The following is a 20,764-nucleotide window of genomic DNA, read 5'->3' as shown; positions in this document are numbered from 1 at the left end:
AGTCAATCTTGCTTTCCTTGCTTTAATTCCATTTGAAGAAGAAACTGTAAATCCAGCGTTGATTTAGGCCACCAGAGGTTCGGCAGATGTTTAATGCATCACATTGTCATGGGAAGAGCTTGAGCCTTGATGTTTTATTGTTAGTGTCACTATCTTTAGAATGTAAATCAGGAATTAAAGAAGACATTGCATTGATGGAGGGAGAACAAGTCTCTCTTGCCCCTTCCTCCCCCACCTGCCCCCCTGCAAATATAAATCTGTAACCACAAAAGAGTAAAGAATAAGAAAATTCATCTGAGCAACGAGCACCATGGTTAATTGTAAACATAATTCAACTTAAACCAAGGCACTGCAGAGTTCTATTCCATAGTTGCAAGACAGTAGCAAGTGCCTATTGCAGCAACCTATCCTCATACCTGTGACAATGCAAAGAGAAAGGGGTGTTTAGCACAGAAAAAGCTGACACTTAAGTTTTTACATAGGTGGTGAGCAGATGTCCAAGGGAGCTTAAGCAAGAGATACCCAAAACTAATTGAGTACCTTAATCACTTACTTCACTTCATACACAGGGTGAGATTCATGCATTTCTACAATAACAATAAAAATAACATTTCTAGGCTGCCCTGCTTGCAGTGGTCCAAGAGACCATCAAGTCACATCTCGATCTTAGACATGTCCACTTTAACAGAAGCTTATTCTTAATTCATCCAGTTAATTACTATACACTGTGCTAACAAAACCTGACACTGATGAAAACAGTTTTAACTTCTTATGCGCAAGACAATTTTTAAGAGAAAACATTTCAGAGGCTCATACTTGTTGGACAGAAGTAGGACAAAAACCAAATAGTAAAGGAGTCACTACCACGTTTCACTTTTGTTTTATGCCCTTCCCAAAGAAACAGCCACATCAGAACAACCCCACCCCAACCCTAACCAGGTGCCTAGCAAGCGTGGAACTTACAGTCAGGGACTAACAGAGTTGCAAAAAAAATAATTAAATGTTTAGCTGAATAGGCAAAGTGAAAACGTAGCTGCTCATAAAAGTTGAAAGAAAACTGCTTCATCTTGGATAGCCTGGGTGGTACTGGCTAAGCATATCATGAATGTTTCCTCTGCACCACTCAAAAACTAAGCCCTCCTGCGGCATTTTGCACCATTTTCTAGACCACCCACTCAGATGAGGATACACAAACCACATGTGCTAGGAATGTCTGCCCTGCACTGAAAGCAATATCAGCATTATGACCTTATTCCTCACACAGCCAGCTTTAATACAAACTTGCTTGTATTTTCAATTCCTTTGATTCTTTATTGATTTGTATGTAGTCGCTGGCTATTAGATGCTTAACGATTTGAAAGAGGAATGTAACTGTAGGAAAACCCCAGAATTATCACAGTAGAAGTATTTTTAGCAAATATTTCCTGTCCTTTTCCTCCCCGAAAGAAATAGGCTTTATTTCTAGGTCTTACTAAAAAGCTGTATCTGACATCTTCACAAACCCACTCTTTCCTAACCAGGACTCAGACCTTGCATTCTGTCTCTCTGTGAGCAATGATAAAAGGTAATAATTTATTCCTTGCTGTGATGAGAAGGGTGAAGCTTACTAACAGAAATCCCAGCTTTATAGCATCTGTTCTCTGAAGGAACATAGAAAAATGCATAACCCATTTGATGGGAAGATTCAGGAAATGGTTACTTCCAGTCAGAATTATACTGAATGATAATAAAAATACATCTGCTGCATTCACAGGCCTACATTTGACTTCACTCAAATTTCCAGACTGGAAAAATTAAAAGTAAATGAAAAATGCAAGATTATCACTTTGCAGTACAATCAGTCTGGCTGAGGTAAAACATAAGACTGTAAGTCAGATGCAATAGTGAAACAAATGTGAAACAGACATTAGCATCCCAAACAATAAAACAGCCTAAATGTTTTTATGTTGCTGCAATCTCAATCTCCCTCTGCTCTACTCACCAACAACTGCAGCATATTTTACAGTAGCAAACCAAGGCAGTTGTATTACTGCATCTCTTCTTTACACCTTTTTTTCTTTCCCCCCACTCCACCCCACACCCCAGGGCCTTGTTCTCACTGTGGTAATACTTCTCTTTCCTGTCTAGTCACAGTGGCATTTCTTGCTGCTCAATCAAATGCAAGGCCCTTACAGTGAGTATGCTTTGATGTTAATTTATCTGTCCAGACACAGAGCCAGCCTTGTAAATGTCATTGGTTTACCAGCATTAGTGCACTGATTAACTCCCAAGCATGCGCTAAAACACTGCAGATATACATGTTTTAGGATATATGTGTTTTAGTCGCTGTTATCTGTTAGTAAGGCTTTTATGCGCAGCAGTAAAACTTCGTACAGTGTACAGAACAGCTTCCTGGTGTACACTACATTCTGCTGTACACTGCTTGACAATTAAGAAAACCATCAAGACTCATTAAAACACATGCTTCACACTTGCTGAACTTTGGAACATGTCTTATTTCACTGCTTATTTTTGTAGTTCCTGCTAGCTCCTGCTGTGGCTGAAAACCCAACAAAATTTTCATCGTGATGCTTAGTTTCTGCAAACCACGGACCAATGAGCAAACACAAAACAGACTCTGTAGACTGAAATAAGAGTTTACTAAAAGATAGTTTGTCATTAAACTGCAAGTGGTAAAATAAGGGATATGGTGTATATGAACAAATCAAACATCCTATCATCAGAGTAAGATAATGCATACAAAAACCCCAAATGAACGAGGCAGCTTTCACTTCAGACAGTTCTACAGCTTTCCCATCAATTTTGCAAATTAAGTAACAGGTCTTGAAATCAATGGGTCATTCAAGACACCCCAAAACACTGGTATAGCTTCTAGGAAAGGAAGATTGTACCAAGTAAGGACCAAGAACTCAAACTAGATTGTGAAAGTACTTTATTTCACTGTGAGAATGGGAAAGAAGAACAATGGGTCAGGCAAAACCCAAGAACTTGTAATTTCCTTCCCAGAGACTAAAAGTAACTTTAATAGAAATACACTGGGCTCTCCAAATGCACTGTACTGTGTGCATTTTGTTTCTGAAATTGAAAGCACAGACTTTTCCTAAATACCAAACCAATGAAGAGAGAGAGAAATGATCAACCATTTCTTACAGTCCAAAGCTGAAGACTGAGCACGGGTTTAGTTTTACCTTGGAAGACTCTCTTCACTTCAGTGTACGAGAGGAGGAAAGGAGGCCCCTTCCTCATTTCTAGCTCTTTTTCTTTAGCATGGACTAAGATGGCCTTCAAATTTAGATGATACTGAAATTTTTGTAAAGCCTCTCAGCTGATTAGATTTTGTAAAAAAAAAAAAAAAAACAAAAAACCAAAACTTGTCTACCCAATTGGACATCCACTTTCTGAGGAGGAAAGTTACTAGTGAGAAAACTGTCTTTGCTACTGGATACAACTACTGCTCTAGTAACAGTGACTCACACTGAGGATTACGTTAGATATTGGAATTTACTTCTAATCTCTGCCTGTCTGGTCCAAATTCTCTCATATAACTGTTTTAAACAGCTTTATGTTAAGTAAACTCCAAAACATTTGTTGCCAAAACACTCTAACCCATCCCAAAAATCAATGCTCATAGATGTTACAGACTTCTTAACGGGTCTACCCCTTCTAAAGGGTATCTTCTTGTTTTTCCTTTAAGAGAAATATGAATGTCTGAAATTAGGTGAACATATTTACTTTGTTTCCATATACAAAATTAGATGAAAATAGCTAACTTTAAAATTTAGATCAAAACTTAGTCACTCTATTTCTATCAGAGTGTCGTGAAAAAGTCAACACACACATTGACAACAACAGTCTATTTTCTTCTCTCTCTCATTGAATTAGAAAATTTAAGAGTTTAAGGACGATCCACAGCTTGCATGAAATTCAGCACTGATTTGATACCGTAATTGCTGTCATCTCCCTTTTATGCCTATTCACCTAGTTTCTCTTTTCCTCTCCCCCTGTTCTCAGTGTATAATAAAGCTTATCTGGTATTTTAAGGGTAAAATGATTCATTTCACCATTTCTAAAAAAACAGTGCAATAGTCGTACTAGAAGTATCCCCTTCTGAAACTCAATGAGTCTTTACCACAAGACTTAGTTAGAAAAGTCTAAATGGACAAAGTTCCATATACATCTGGTATAACTAAAAGACAGGAAAGTTGAACACACATTTGTAGACCAAAGGTTTTTAAGGTTGCTTTTAGATTACCAAACATTTTTATATAAAACAATCAATAAAAATTGAAGTTTATCCCCTTTACATGCACCCCTTTTCCCTTCCCCATCGTCACCTGCCTTCTGTCAATAGTAAAGTTAACATTACACTCCCTCTCCTCCATCCCCTCCCCAATTGCACATTAAGACATGGACTTAAAAGAACAACATAACGCTTCAAGTATGCTTCATGCCAATCATCAATAAGAGTCATAACATTACTGAAAAAGTACACTTATTCTTCGGAAGCCTAAGGAGGACTTCCTGTGGAGTATGATCAAACAACATTTTAAATAAGAAAAAAGCCCCCAAACCCAATACGTATCGTGCCCTTTCAAAAAGAGTAAAGTGTAAAATTTTCTTTGGACTTAAAGAAACAGTATTGAGATTCACCATCTGAATAAGAAATAACCCCAATAGTTTTTCAGTGCTGCACAAACTGTGCACATGAAACAGTAAGTCATAAAGATACTACTGTTCAGCTCTACACATAGAGACTACATGTGGCATATAAGCATACACATGACATACTGGCCTGTCTAGTAACAAGATACATCTTTTAGTCTGGTAAACCTGAATAAACCTTTGCATCCAGAAGTATTTTAAAAATTATTATTTTCTCTTTTCATTTAGGAATTTGGATTTTTAATATAAGGATGATGATTTCATCAAGAAACCATCAGCAATGTGAGAGCATGAAGCATTGATGTGAAACTGAGTACACATACTCTCATTTGATGCATAAATGAGGATCCTGATTTTAAGAAACGATGGATGGTGTGAAAGAATACTCATTTTTATAGACAAAAAATTCTTCTGGAAACATAATCAGGTTATTGAACAGATACCAAAATCTGGAAAGTTTAAAAAGCATATATGCATGTGTGTGTGTGTATATATATATATACACACACAGGTGTGGTATACATATATATATAAACACACACATCTAGATGATATCATACATGTATTTATTCCAACATTTACCTGTATAACAACACATTTTTTTCATTTCAAATAAAAGGTTTTAATTTAGCAGTTGTAAAAAAACAAATGAAATAAGAAAAAAATCCCCAAAACAAACTAAGCAGATCATATACTATATGAACAAACAAAAATGTTATGCAAAAAGTTTTATGGTAGAAGTGAATCACACACTGGCAGCAGAAGAGTGTTGAAACTCAAAGTAATAAATAGCTCCAAATTTAGAATTTTCTACAACATTTTCTTTAAAGACAGGACCAGTACTTTTTCTTCTATGATGAGCTCCTGCAGAACACCTTCACTCTAATATATATTTTATTTTGCAACATTTAAATGGACACAAGAATGTAGACTGCAAGAGTTGCCAGATTCAGGACAGTATACATAACATTTTTTGTTAAAAGTCTTACTGGTTTATTCACTGAAGCTAGACAGCAAGTCATATGAACCTATTTGGTGCACTTTTTAACCATGGTCAATATCAGTAGGCAGATAAAATCAAGGACCTGTAGTCCAGCTTGCTGTGGTCCAACCCACTGTGGTAGACAGGAAACGAAATATAGGACCACTGCTTGGTCACCAAGTTTTTATCTTGTTTCCTGGAACTGCAGAGGTGGAATCAAGACTGTAGTGTTTTAATTGACTAAAGAAAGACAGCAAGAAGTGGCATTTTAATATGAATAATGTTACTAGGCTTGTGAAAGTACTGCATCAAAAGAGCACACAAGAGACCCCACTACTTGCAATATCTGGTAGTGTCACTCAGTGACTCACTGACTTTAGGATACATGTATGCAATAATAAATAGATCAGTTATGTAGTAAGGCAGTGTGTTGAACATGCATTCATCTTGTGGACTTGAACACCACAGAGAGAGATACATGATATCATACACATTCATTAGGAACAAGTATTTTTTGTTTGTTTTCCTGTGTTTGTTTTTCAAGGCTATCCAGGCAAACTCTTCCAGAGCATTTTCTTCTTGAGAAGAGTGGTCCTCTGAGTCTCGTCACTTTTTCTCTCCCTTATCAAGAGACTGGCTTTAAGGAAAAATAAAAGCTGAAGAGGTTTTTGTTTGTTTCCCCTCCATTTTGGTCGCATCATTCTGCAAATGTCATTTAAAGAACAGTTTTTGATGCAGCCATATGCTGAATCCTCAGGAGGTTCCAGATGTTTCCAGATAACTCTGTAGTTTACGGACTGTGGTTTTGTCCAGTGAACAAAGATCAAAGTCAAAGGTTGTATTTGTGATATGAAAGTGTCCAGTTTCTTCTATAAGATTTACTATCTGAAAGAAAAGAAAAGATGCAGTTGGAAATTCCAGTAGTTTTACATGCCCAGTGAAATTATTAATAAGTACCATGCGAAAGGCCTAAAATGAGTCAAACTGCCCCAATATTTGCAAGTTTAACCATTATCCTTATCATTTGCTTCCTTTCTGACATGCATTATGTCAGGTCCAGACTACAGTACCTTGGGTTTTCTTTTTAGATCATCATCAACCATAATGTCAGGATACCTATCTGCTGTTCCAGCAAACATTAGCATTGACAATGTATTTTTCAAATGTTCAAAGAAAATCTGCTTATTTTCTAATTCAGTTTAAAAAAACAAGGGGGGTGGGGGGGCAACATTATACCCTTAAGCTCAAACAAGTAATTTTAAAAATCCCAGGTAGATCTCTGAAATATTTATTATGTGCATAGCTGCTAAGCAGGTTACAGTAGGAAATAATTGGCATAAGCCTTTCTGCAAGCAAGAGAAAGAAATAAATCCTTAGAGAGTCTAGTCCATAATCAAACAAAAAATACATTCAAGAGCTCTTACATGAACTGTTAGTTCACACACTAGCAGTCACTTTTTGAGTGACAGAGTTAAATCTACTTTTTTTTTTAGCTATATCAACCATGGAAGGACTCCTAGCAAGGTCATAACATCACTTAGGTTGTGGGGTCTTCATCCTCGGAGATATTGCAAAGTCACGTGGCATAGTCCCAGGCAACTGGCTCCACATGACCCTGTGACCTTCAGAGATTCCTTCCAACCTCAAACATCCTCCAATTCTGTGAAATCAACAGCAGATACCTAACTTGTGCCTTTATGCAGTTGTGACATTTTTAGTCTCTGAACTGTAGCCTATAATTTTAAAGAGTGCTCATACTCAACACGGAATTGCTGTAAAAATAATTCCAGATATGTTAAGTTCCAGGATGCACACCTACCTTGGAAAAAACACTGAGCATCTTGAAAAGCCAAAGCATTATTTGTCATGGAGGGCTAACACAGCGCCAACACACTGTTGATATAAATCTCTTACGTGCTGTTTTGAGACAGACATGCCAAGAGCACACAGAAAGGTACCCCACCCTGAAGCAGCCTCTGGGTAGCTCATGGACCGACAGAGCAACACTGCTCTTCTCAGTCCTTCCAGCCACCCCTTGTGCAGCACTCAGGCTGCACTCCAAGTCCTGTCTGCAACGTCCAATTTGAAATCTATTTAGTTTTGGGGCTTCCACAGGCACCTCCACTGAAACACTACTGCAAGATATTCCTTGATTGTTTTGAGCTTTATTACTCTGACTGCAATTCCTTTTCCACAGCTGGAGCAAATACAGATGTATGCACACATGGGTTATAGAATGTACCTTAAAAAGACAAATATGGTAGGAATAACCAGCTTCACAAAGAACAATGAATTTAAACTAAACATTTTGTAGTTTTCTGCTCTCCATGTCATTATATAAACAGATTATTTTTTATTCTCAGACCGCAGAAGTAAAGACTATGTTGATGATAAATGAAATATGAAATGTGTATTGTCAGGCATGGAATGACACAGCCCAGGACAGATTAAATAGACTGGAAACAAGATGAAATAATAAAAGGAAAATGCTTGTTACAATGAAAATCTCCCTTTTCAATCACCTTTTATTTTCAAAGGTGGGAAAAAATAAAAATAAAATCCATTTAATTTGGTTTGCAGCTGTCCAAAATTCTTAAAGTACTGGAAAAAAATCCTGCTTTTATTAACACGTCATTTAAATCTGTACCTCTTGGTTTCAATTTCTTTTCCGTATGGGAATTTTTAATCTAAAATGACTAACTTAATTTGTTCACTTGTTGATTCACAGATTCTTGTAACACTTTTTCATCCCCTACTGTTCTGCAATTGACATGAGAAAAAGAAATCCAGTGGGAAAAACTGATTGATACCAGAAGCAAACTTTGATATGTATTGTTATTCTCATTTTTGGCACTCTCTTGAGCCTCATCTAAGAAAGAAGCAAAGGTAAGCAGTCAATCCAACCTCCTTTTGTAAAAGTTCGGAATCTAATCTTCGGAATGCTCTTTGAATATCCACAGTGAGACAAATAAACGGCTGCACAAGAAGTTTACAGAAGCAGAGGCCAAGAAAATGTAGCTATGTTGAACAGCTCTGTCTAATGCTTGCTTGTGTTACTGTGGAAGACTACCACCCCCGAGTAACCCCCACTGCAATATACTTGATTTTAGAAACAAAGATTATACAAAAGCGTTAACACATGTATTTTTAAACAGCACTGCATATTTTAAGAAATGGATAAGGACTTCTATTGATCAAGTTCCACTTTGGGCTTTTAAGCTCTAGGTCAAGGGAAACATAAACATTTTAAACATATCCCTCATCCAGCCCCCAAGAGAGATACAGTCGCTATGTCTGGGCACCTGGCAAATGACTGAAATGAACCCCAAAGGCTTTAATGGATGTACAAAAATGTATCAAGATAAACCCAGACAGCTCAATGAAAAACACCTGCCTGTGTGCCAGTCAATGAGGAGTTCATGACTTACTACTAGTATTAGCATATGCATCCTTGTGCTATTCAGAAATTCTTCAAACAGAATAAAAGGTTAAGATTAGTTGCTAGGATGTCTGACAGTTCTAACATTATAAATACAGTTAAAATGTTTTATTCTGAGAGCTCAGCCTGCTAAGAACAAAAATACCCCATTTGTTCCTGCTGTATAAGCTTTGCTTTTCTGCTGTAAATTATGTCTCTGTTTACATAATGTCTCTCCAGCTCAGTTTCATCATTATCCATCATAGTATAACTATTTATCAGCCTTTAAACAAGCAAATGAGTGTGTTTGTATAAGGAAGCCAAAGTGCAACTAATGACAGTCATTTTTCAATTTATGGAGGGTTTTAGGCCATGTGATAGTTTCCAGACCTCCAAGCTGCCCCTGGCAGAAAATTCTAAGAAGATAGTTGCAAACCAAAGTTAAGCACCTTGTGGACATGAGCAATGTAATTTTCTGCCATGCTGCATACTCATTTTTTCCTTATGCCTGTGCTGCCTAGTGCACTGGCTTTCAGATTTTTTACCCGCTGAAGATATGACTTCTGATGCCTCAAAATAAGATACAAAGTCTTACCAGAAATGCTGCTGCCTTTTGTGAGGTCATGCTAACATTTTCTGCACTGAAAATGCAGAGTTAGAAACACTGCTTTAGCTAGCCAAATTTGAATATATTGGACATGCAGCATTAACATCTGATTGCAGACTCAGTTAAAAAAAAAAAAAAAAGCCTCAGCACTGTAAATTCCAACCTTTTTCTTTACACTGGAAGATGTGGTAGAGAAATTTGTTTGTAAATGTAATTTCAGACCAGTTTCTGTCTTGACAAGGTCCAATATTCATATAAGAACTGCTCAGGTGATTCTCAAAGGACTAATTTCTTGGTCAAATGTTCTTTTTCACATGTCTTCTCCCTCTCAGGAAATTCTTGTATGTCTGTAAGTAGCGTTTAACATCAAAATTACTTCACTATGTATCTAGGCACTTGCAGTGCAGTATCACATCTCTCCTGTCTTCTCCCTTTCTCAGCTTCCTTTAACAAAGTGTCTCAAAGAGAAATGCCTCTCTTGGTAAAGAGCTACATTCACAAACAGATACATTTTTCTCATTTCCAATTTGGCTGCATTCCTGTTTCCTGTCATGCCTATGGACTTGGTAACAACTGGGATTGGAAAAAAAAAAAAAAATCCTTTTCATGTCCCTCAGTGTAAGATTGAGAAGCCGGTGCTTTTACATCATATCAATGCCTTCACCATTCTTTTGCAAGTCCCTTCTCTGAAAATTCTCTCAAAGTCTGTGTGCAAGAGACTTACCTGCCCTAACATAAACTAACAAGATGACAACTGCCATCCAGGAACACACGACTCCATCACCATCCCACTTCACACCAACACTACCTCTAAAATGCTTGCAGCTGTCTACAATTTTCTGTTGCATATTTTTGCATTTGATCCCTCTTCTCACGCAGTAACCATAATCCCGTTATGCAGTTTTGCACCTTGCTGTTCTCACCTCTGTACTTCCAACAATCTCTATATCCTTGTATTTCTTAGTCTAGAAGTTTCATAGTAATTCCTAGAAACTTTCTCAGTTCTGTATCTTTTCAATTTCTGTGCATACTGGAAGTATTTTACATTAACTACATAGCTGCAAAGCAATAAGGACATTAAGATGGAACGGCAGATTATTTTTAACATAGAGAAGCACTGATTCTCTGCAAGTTATCCATTCAGTATGGGGAAGATATTTCTGTAAATGGTTAAAATCATATGAATTAATGAATTGCAGAATATTAAGGGATTAAAGGTTTTAGAACTAAGCTGTGTTTCGTTTTATAGCAGCATAGACCATTCACTAGTGAAGACATGCTAACAGACTACTGGTAAGTAACTTAGCTCTTCCACTGACTCCTGGTAGACCTCTGTAGCCCGTATTATGCTGTTACCAGCAGAACTGAAGCAATGTCCCAGCCTGCAGAGTCTGGCCATAAATCCAGCTTTCACTGGGGCTGTACCAACAGCCTGCAAATTCTCTGAACCACGGGAAACAATCTGCACGAACAATTTCCCCCAGGAAGGCAACACCAGTTCTACATCAACCAAACCTTCATAATACAAGTAATAATGTGTAAGTAATCATGGATTACAGCATTAAAATACCTCACTGTGAATGCAAGTTATGAGGCAAAGTTCGTGAATGAAGGCTTTCTCTGGTTTAATAAGTAGTCTCCAGAGGAAAAAAAACCATCTAGCTTAAAATGCATAAGAATATACTCTTCTTTTTCATTTACTCAGAATAGGATACTCTAACTTTCCAGCTCAGTTATGTTTCTTTTAATATGATTTTTCCTTGTATTAGTTAACATCCCACAAAGCTTACTATAACAGTGCTCCAATATTAGAATGAAGACAATTTAGAAGACAAACCCATTATTTTTCTAACAAAGACAAATACTTCTTCATCACCAAATAAATGCTGCTAGTGAGAAAGAGAATGAGGGGTTCAACTCGAAGCACTTTACTTACTTTGAAAATATTTCTTAGGATGGCTGAATAATTCCAATTGGAAAGGATTTTGCTAGTCCCAGCCCCTGCTCAGAGCAGGCTCAGTTGTGGAGTCAGATCTGGCTATTCCAGGCTTATCCTGTCAGGATTTCAAAAGCTCTAGACCACCATAATGGGAAAAAAAGAAGGTTTCTTGCTTGTTGCTATATCTGCTTTGCATAAAATGTTTTGAAGTTGATTTTCTTTTTCAAAATTCCACATGAAGCCACCTAAGCCCTACAGTCTGGTCTGGAGGCTGTCTATACAGCCCCAGTGAAAGCTGGTTTCATGGCCTGACTGCCCAGGCTGGGTCAGTGGCTCAGTTCTGCACTGACAGCTGATAACAGCAGTACTGGCCACAGATGTGTATCAGAAGCGATACCATTTGGAAGCTATGCCTTGGATAACTGGGGAAGTAAGTGCTCAGGAAGCAAAGATAGGGTGTGAATTTACAACACAGAGGCTTTTCCGGATTCAATTTTCATGTGAACTCTTTGAGAATTAATGAGTAATGTGAAGTGGACAAGGCGTTGCAATTCCTGTCTTTTAGCTTCCTGCAAAATAATTTCCCAATGTAGATAAAAATTTGGCTTTGCCACCACTCCAAAAGCATGCTTTGAACTAAAGCCTTTGTAGTAAAAGGAAACTTGGAAGGCAAAAATACACTAAATATGAAGGGTAACCAATATGCATCATTGTGTGTTATAAGATGAAATCTGACAAAGCTATCAGAATTCATCTTTAATTAAGAATATCCTTAGCCAAGATTTTTCTTTTCAGTGACCTCTCAATAGTTTCCTCATCTTTACTCACAATATTGAGCCTGAACTAACAAAGTGGTTAATGCTGGAGCTTGCAAAATATTGTTAATACACTTAGTCGAGAAATTTGACAAGTGATTGCAATCATTTAGAAGTGGTAAAAATTTTCCTCTTTACAACATCTCTGAAACTGGGACATAATTGTGCTAAACATGATAAAACCATCTGTGCTACAATTGCACCCGCTTTGCTGACAGTGCTTATTGTTTAATCTTCACAATTTGCATCCCAATAGTACCTGACAATCCCACTGAAAACCAAGAATACTTTCTTTGCTCTTACTGTTGCTTAACATTTCAATAAATTTGAAGCCTTTTTGGTTGTACACGTCCATATTTTGCTCGTTCTACGACTTCAGAAGACTCAACGAATATATTATATTTTTCTTCAAAGTGGACTTTGCTTTGAATTCCATGTTTTCTGCTTGCCATAGAAAAAAAACCACTTTGATTGATTCTGAGACAAGGCTGGTCATTTTCAGGAAAGAGGCAACAAGATTTTTTATCAAGTGACAGTGCACAGCTATATCCATTGTCTCATCCTGTTTTCATAATTATTGATATAGTATGTTAAGAAACGTAACAACAAACTTAAATTTAAATTTTAGGTTTTTTTTAAAATCTGTCATTTAGAGAGACAACACAGTGTAAAGTAAGTGCAAAAAATTCCCCAAGCTGCAGTGTAAGAAGTAATTGACTTCTGTGGACTATACAGGCTTATTAAACCTGATTACAGAGTTTTAAATAAAGGCAAAAAAAGAGATGTGACTTCACAATTTCAATAAGCACACTGTGATAGTGCATAAGAGTGCTCCTCACCTGCTGCAGTACATGTCTCTCTCTCAGTGTCATTAATCTTCTGTGGAGCTCTACTAGTTCATCAAGATATGCCTAGAAACAAATCCCCCCCCCCCCAAACAACTTGTTAATTAAGTCATAGCAATGTAATTCATAAACTTCAGATGACTTCAAAACCAGTACAAATAGAAATCTTATTTTAAATCTTGGAATCATATAATATCCTGAGTTGGAAGAGACACAGAGGGATCATTGAGTCCAACTCCTGGCTCTGCACAGGGCACCAAGGGTGACAGCATGTGTCCAAGACCATTGTCCATTGTCTGAGTTTCTTGAACTCTATCAGGCTGGTGCTGTGACCACTTCCCTGGGTAGCCCATTCCAGGGCTTGACCACTCTCTATGTGAAAAACCTTCTTATAATATCCAACCTCCCCTGACTCAGCTTCATGCCATTTCCTCGGGTCCTGTCACTGGTCACCATGGAGAAGAGACCAGTGCCCACCCCTCCTCCTCCTCTCAGTCAATGAGGTCTCCCCGCACAGTCTCTCTTCTCCAGGCTGAACAGACCAAGTGAGCTCAGCTGTTCTTTGTAAACCTCCTCTCTAGATCCTTCCCCCATCTTTGCAGCCCTTCTTTGGATGCTCTCTAATAGTTTTAAATCCTTCTTCAGAGTATGTCACCCAAAACTGCACACAGGACTTGAGGTAAGACCAAACTCTTCTTTGAGGTGTATTTTTTTATTAATAGTCAGCATTCCCTAGCTCAATACAACCCAAATATAAATTTTTGTGGCTTTTTAAGATACTTGACGCTGACAAAAATCTTCTTAGGTGGTCATTTGCTGTCGAAGATAATCTCTGTATCTCAACTGTGCCAAAAAGCATCAAAAGACTGGGGATGCCAAAACACCATCTTTAGAAAACATATCCCACCTTTCCACGTAAGAACCAAACCCAAAGTCTCACAATTGAATCAAACTTTTTCTCTAGAGGTATGTAGTTATTTCTTTTGTGTCAACAGGGAGATATAAAGAGAGAAAGGCTAAGCAAAATTAATCCAAAGGTAAATTCCAGTGCTTCTTCCCTGGGATGACAAACATGTCCCACCTCTCCCCCCTGTTATCAACTTTCTCCTTCAGCCTGAGCCATCAAAACCTTTTTTTTTTTTGCTTGTAAGCAGAGAGAGATATGGCACTCAGCCTAAGCAACCAAAAAGCAAACCAAAAGATCAGAGTACGCAGATAAAAATCTAGATACTGCAACTTGCATCTCTTGCCTCATGTTATCACAAAATCTACACTAATACCAGCAAGAGCCTTCAGAGAAACTTGTCCATAGTGGGCAATTGTGCTATGTTCACTCATGGAAGGATTGAGAGCTCTTGCCCACAACCAGTAGACAAATCAAGCTATCCCAGTGTTAAATGGTAACAGTTGCTTCATGTCATTTTAGTTAACACGCTAAACCACACTGCCACTTCCCGAAGCACAGCCTTCAGAAAGGATTCTGGAAAATAGATGTAGTTTTTGTTTCCCTAACTGATTGATTTCCTGGCTAGGAATGCATCTGTGAATTCTCATCTACATCTCATTCCTCTGTGAAGCACAATACAAACTCGTGGTGGAGAGCAGATAAAATAAACAGATGGCAGATTCCCAGCTGGTGAAATTTGCCAAATCACCTGATTGAAAAGAGGGAAAAAAAAATTCAAAATAGGAGAGAAGTTAAAAGAATTACAGAAAGAAAACAGAGAAAGATCTGCACCTAAATGAATCCAAATCAAAGATGTACTAAGATTTTCATTCTGTAACAAAGATTGGCATTTGGTAAGCACATTAGTATCGTATTCTGGAGTATTTTATTGCTACCTCATCATTATTTACCTTATCACAATCCCCATTCTTCATTTGTTTATCTGCTTTGTTTTGCTTTATTGGACTTTTCACTTCTAATATCTGGAAAAGAAAGAAAATACTGTAAAAATTAAATGTGTCACTGGATACAATTATATATGGAAAATTCTGCTGTTAATAACACAAACTCAAAACTGAGCTTTTCATTCTTTAATCTGTGTAACCTACTCATATTTTTTAGAACAAAAAGTAACTTACAGCAGAAAATGCTGAGGTACAGGAATGAGGTGATAGTGATATTATTAATCCTTAAAAGGAGAAATTTCATGTCATTTAAAGCCTTCCCACCACTTTTTTTCCCCTATCTTTCGCGTGCTGGTTGGACAGGAAGTGACTCGGCAGATACAAGATGATGCTGAGGGTCTCTCCAGGGCCTTTGAAATGTCACATTATCACTGTACTTTTCCTGTTCTTTTTTTCCCCCCAATGCTATCTCTTTTCTTTGACAACAGAGGTTTTGAAACAGTCCTTGAAATGACTGCATGAGTTGTAACTGAAAAACAAAGCGATTGAAAGTAATTTCTTTTGCACTTATATGGTACCCTTCCTTCAAGGCCACTCACATCTATTTACTATCACACATACAAACCAAGATGGCTTCATCTGATACTGAAACAGATCCAAGAAGAGCACATTAGCAAGCAGCAGGACACCATGCTTGATTTGAAACTTTTAGGACTGAAGGCAGAAATATTTGGGGGAAAAAGAACTGTTGATTGTTCTTTCAGTTTTTTCCACAGAGAACACTTTTTTGAAGTTAAAAGAAAAATCACCATATCATTCCCAACCTAGAATATAACCAGTTCTTCTGAAAAACATCAAAGAAAACTAAGTAATCACAGATAATGGGAGATTACGTTTCACCCTTCACTGTGAGACTAACATCGCTAGCATGATTAACTCCAAAACCATACTGAACAGCCACAACACAGGATAAAACTCAGCAATTAAAACAAGGAAATAAAGCCTGTAAGAACAAGTCTTCTAGAAGCCTTGCTGACATTTTTCCCCAAGTCGTCTCTCATTTCTACTTCCCTTGGTTTAAATGACTAAACTGCATATATGCTCCCCAGGCTGACCAGCATCTTAAGAATACACCTGGCAGACAGCTATTTCCCTATCTAGAGAGAATGACTGCAGATATGAGTTAACCTTACTTGATTTACTTAGCCAAGAGTGGTGCATGTTCAGAATCAAAACATATATTTTTGAGGAATTATTCTAGTCCTTTTGTTCAACACCTTCTGGGGTTACTGCTGTGTAGGCCAGGAGAAGGAAAGTTTTGTATTGAAAAAAACCCCCACCCAACCCTACAAAAAACCAGACCTTTAGTCATGGATTCAGAACCTCTTAGATGCTTTTATTGTTTTCACAGGAAGAAAATTCTTGGTTTCAAATAGAACCTTACCACGAACACAATATTATTTGAAAAAGCTGCTTCCTTACAGTGCTCTTGATGTGTAGTTAAAATTTAAGATCTTAAGCACTCTTGTTTAGATGAGATACAGCACTAATCACATCTGAGGAAGCTTATACAAATACTAACTCTGTCTTAGCTCTTCAGTTCTATAAAGGAACTTAGTCAACACAAACCTGATTTCAATCAGTAAAAGATATCATCCTGCAAAGCAGCACTACGCTACCAAGAAGAGATTTCAAATGTGGCTGTAGTTCACACAATTTGAATTCTCTCAATGCTTCCCGAAATTTCCAATTTGCAGCTCGATTACAAAATTTAGCTCAATTAAAGAAAAAGAAGAAGGTTTGTGACATTCAATTTTAGCTGGCACACAGCTATTGTTTGGAGTGTCTAAATGTGGAGGCAGACCTTCTACTACATCACCAACAGGCAAAGGAACACAAAAGGTGTATCTGAGTGGGCTGCTGATATTGAGACTTATGATTACTTAAAAATTACTTGGGCTCTTTAGAATCCTCATTAAACAAGCCATAGACAGATTTTTTATTTTTCTTGTGCTTATGTGTCTAGTAAATGCAATATTCTTTATCCTTATTAGCCAGCTTTTATACCTCAATACTATATCTTAAAAACTTGTAACTTTTGTATGGACAACTTAGAAGAGCCTACAGCAGCAGAAAATAAGAGTATTTTCTGGACATGGAATCACCTTCTCTCTGTGCACAAAGTAACTTCCAAAGTTAGTGAGGCTTTTTTCCCCCAGTGTACTTGAACTTAGCTAACATGTATAATAATATTTGAGGTTTGTACTATAGCTTGCATTGGAAATGTTAATAGAAAAACAAGAGCAAGTATATAATATCTGCCAGATAATTGAAGCAATTATAGAGAAGAGAGATAGAAAACACCCACCCATGAAACTCACCCTCTAAACCATGAACTTGTGTTAGTACACGTAGACACTATTCTAACTATATCATAAGCGTAAGTAGCCATTTATTGCCAGTAAGTGTCCTGACAGCTTTGTGTATGACAATTGACACTGGGAATGAATCATGACTCCTTAAAATAACTGACAAATGGGGTATTTTATTTTGTAAAGAATGTAAGTTCTTATACTTAATTTTATATTTAGAGAGTCTTACTAACTGGGGGTGAGGTACCTCCCAAAAGCTAACTCTCATTTATCCCTGGAGTATTTTGCAACTTCAAGTAATTTACTTTCTTTTCTTTGAAAAACCAAACTCCTCTATGTTGCTACCTCAGAAATAACAGCCATGTTAGCTCTTACAAATGTGGGACAAGTACTCTGATGCAAAGTAAAAACTATTGTGTCTTCTACTGCAGTAAAAAAATACTGTAACTTTCTAGATAAACATTGGTGGGGGGGAGGGGAAGAGATGAATCAATAAACTCTTGAGTTTGATGCTAACTGTATCTACTGCTAATACAAAGCCAAACTGCATTTTTTTTTACCTGGCTGTTGCCGGTTTTCAGTACAGGTGGTGCTGGCTCATGATGCAGCGGTGAGGAAGCTGAGCTGCTGTCACTATCGCTGCCATCACTCAGACTAACCCTGCAGAAAAAAAGAGCCACAGCATTACACCTGCAGACAAAGGGCTGTCAAAGCTGGTGAGCCAGCCTCGGACTTTGAGGTGGAGACTTACAATGACCAATCCCTTGCTAAGCAAGCTACTGTTAATCAAGGTCACATGGAAGAGAGGCATCTGAGCAGGGCTGCACTCCAGAAAAAACTCTTCATAGCACAAAGAAGGAGGCTGCCTGCCTGCACTTGGCTGGGATGAAGTGTCCAGCTAACAGCAGCTAATGTTACAGAAATGGTAAACACCTACAAAATTGAACTGCTGCTCCCTATCTCGGTTCACATCTATGTCAAAGAAAGAAAGTGGTCCTTAGGGATACTTTTCTGCTCTTCTAAAAGCTTTCCAAACAGCTGTACTTCCCACCTGAACAAGTGTTTTACTGAAAAGTTCCTTGTTTATTGTAACACACTTTTTCCTGATTAAAATTCAAAAACTTAGCACCTCAGGAGAGGTCACATGAAAAAGCCCAGGTCCTAATGAGTTTCACCCTTCATTTACTTACAAACAACAGGGAATATTTTTTGTTGGGAAAAACCCCATTAGTTTTTTGGGATAAAAAGACACAGAGAAATAACAGCCTTACAGTTCTATTAAAAAACTGAAACAAAATCTCCACACTTGGAGACAAGTTGAGCTTGGAACAATCCTTTACCCAATCACTGACACCAACAAGTTCTCAAACTGCTAGTCATCTTGGTCTTTTTCTCCTTGATTCCAGCTGCTAAAGTACATCAGGGAAGAAGCTGACATTTATTAAAGTTCTCCTATTACCTTCCCATTCAAGCAGTAGCTGGCACTGGTACTCAGGTGCTGTGCACTAACGTAAAACCCCCTGAATTACATAAAGAATCTAATATGAAATGTGTTTGAGAGAGACAGTTTCAGGTTTTCCATAACTTTGAACACCATTTAGATGGAGCTTCAAGCTGCCTGAACAGCAGACGAATTTTGGAATGCCCTCTGAAGGTTGCAGCAAGGATGCAGAAGCTTTTTTTAAAAATCAAAAATTAAAAAAATTCCTGTGACAGATGCTTGCTTTACCTTCTGATGCACTTTTACTCATTATTTACTGCATGCAGCACAAAATTTACTTGAAATTCAAATTTCATTGATTTAGATTCAATTTAACAGCTTAATCTAAAACAGGTAAGCAGAGCGGTCTTGTGACTATGTATAAAATAGCTCATTCAACAGCTGAAGGACAATTTCCTCTAATTCGGGCCAGAGAGCAATTATAACTCCTCTCAAGTCACAAAGGCATGAAATCAAGTGAAGTCAAACAAATGAGGATCATCGTAACCGTATTGATTAGTACAGGAAGAGTTTGTATCAGGAATGGCTAGTTCTGTTAGTTTTTAAAAGGGGCTCTTTTCCTCTAGAAAGAGTGAATTTTCTGCCCATTTGCTATGCAGCACTCTGAGAACATCAGACCTCACCTTGTAACTAACAAGCACTACACGTCTTGGTCAGCAGGCTACTTGCAATCACAAGACACTCACCTGCGACTCCTGCTTCCTCCTCGTGTATTTACAGGTTGCTCCAACTCAGAATCATTGTCCTTCTCATCTGCTTCATCTGATTCATCTTCATTATCATCTGAATGCAGATCTTTCATTATAGTCCTCAATGGACCTGAAACAACAGAGACAATAAAGTACAATGAAGTTTACTTCCCCGTGTTTTGGGCAATTCACCCAGCTTTGAAAACTACCTTCCCCACACAGTGTGGAGAGAGGAAAGTCTTAAACAAATTAAGTGATGCACTGGGGGCTTATACTGCAGGGACCTGTCCACTTATTTGTGAATCTTTACTCACAGGAGCAACTCAGTCATTTTCAACAGACTTACTCATGACAATGAAGTGACTCACATGTTCAAGTGTTAGAACAATTTGCAACCTAGATCATAGCTGAAGTAAGTAAAATACTGCCATGACAGGAGAAATTGACATGAAATGTATGCTTGCTAGAAGCATGCTTCTTTTGCATTGCTCGGGTTTAGTATTTTTTGCTTTCTCAAAGGGCATTATATGTGAGTAAAGATCTACAGGGACATATTGATCAGTACTAGTACATTTGTTAGGTTAAGCCATGTATTGAGAAGTTGGTTCTAACAAATCATTCTGACTAAATTATACTGTACAAGGCAGTCATTTTGTCTTCTTGGTTTTTATATATTTAACTTCAGCTGTTCCCATTATTTCAGGGTCAATTTCAAGTTGAGTAAGCACTTTGCCAATGTTGATTAAGTACAATCAATCCTACCCAACACTGTATTATCACTTTTTCTGCATTTACAAAGCTTGACTTGCTCACAAAACTGCATTAAACTCAGTTTGGGTTTTGATTTTTACTCTTTTTGCTCTAAGAGACAGAGCAAGAGGAGTATGTTTCATAGATCTGGAAAGTGTAACACTACAGCTACTTGAAATAAGAATGGGCAAAAGCAGATTAGAAGAGGGAGGAAAGTAAAATGTCCTGTTGCCACAGGACATTTAACTATGAAGTACAGACCATCTGAGACATGAAGCAGTAATTGAAAGCACCAGTGATGGCTGTAGGAACAGCAATTAATATTATGGTTGT

The 20,764-nt window shown here is 37.6% G+C and overlaps 1 protein-coding gene across 1 annotated transcript in view; it reads right to left on the bottom strand.

Moving 5' to 3' along the window:
* Window positions 1-2,915: 2,915 nt before the first annotated feature.
* MLLT3 (MLLT3 super elongation complex subunit) overlaps window positions 2,916-20,764 on the bottom strand; it is a 121,696-nt gene continuing 103,847 nt past the window's right edge. The window contains exons 8-12 of the mRNA XM_048292211.1: window positions 19,679-19,811; window positions 18,052-18,151; window positions 15,126-15,197; window positions 13,263-13,334; window positions 2,916-6,529 (exon numbers count right to left, since the gene is read on the bottom strand). Coding sequence (XP_048148168.1) covers window positions 6,398-6,529; window positions 13,263-13,334; window positions 15,126-15,197; window positions 18,052-18,151; window positions 19,679-19,811 — 509 coding nt within the window. The 3' untranslated portion in view covers window positions 2,916-6,397. The remainder of the gene's footprint in view (window positions 6,530-13,262; window positions 13,335-15,125; window positions 15,198-18,051; window positions 18,152-19,678; window positions 19,812-20,764) is intronic.

Source organism: Corvus hawaiiensis, chromosome Z (assembly GCF_020740725.1).
Source record: "Corvus hawaiiensis isolate bCorHaw1 chromosome Z, bCorHaw1.pri.cur, whole genome shotgun sequence".
Taxonomy (NCBI): domain Eukaryota; kingdom Metazoa; phylum Chordata; class Aves; order Passeriformes; family Corvidae; genus Corvus; species Corvus hawaiiensis.
Note: the sequence above shows the minus strand (reverse complement) of the source record. Positions and strands in the feature narration are given on the sequence as shown.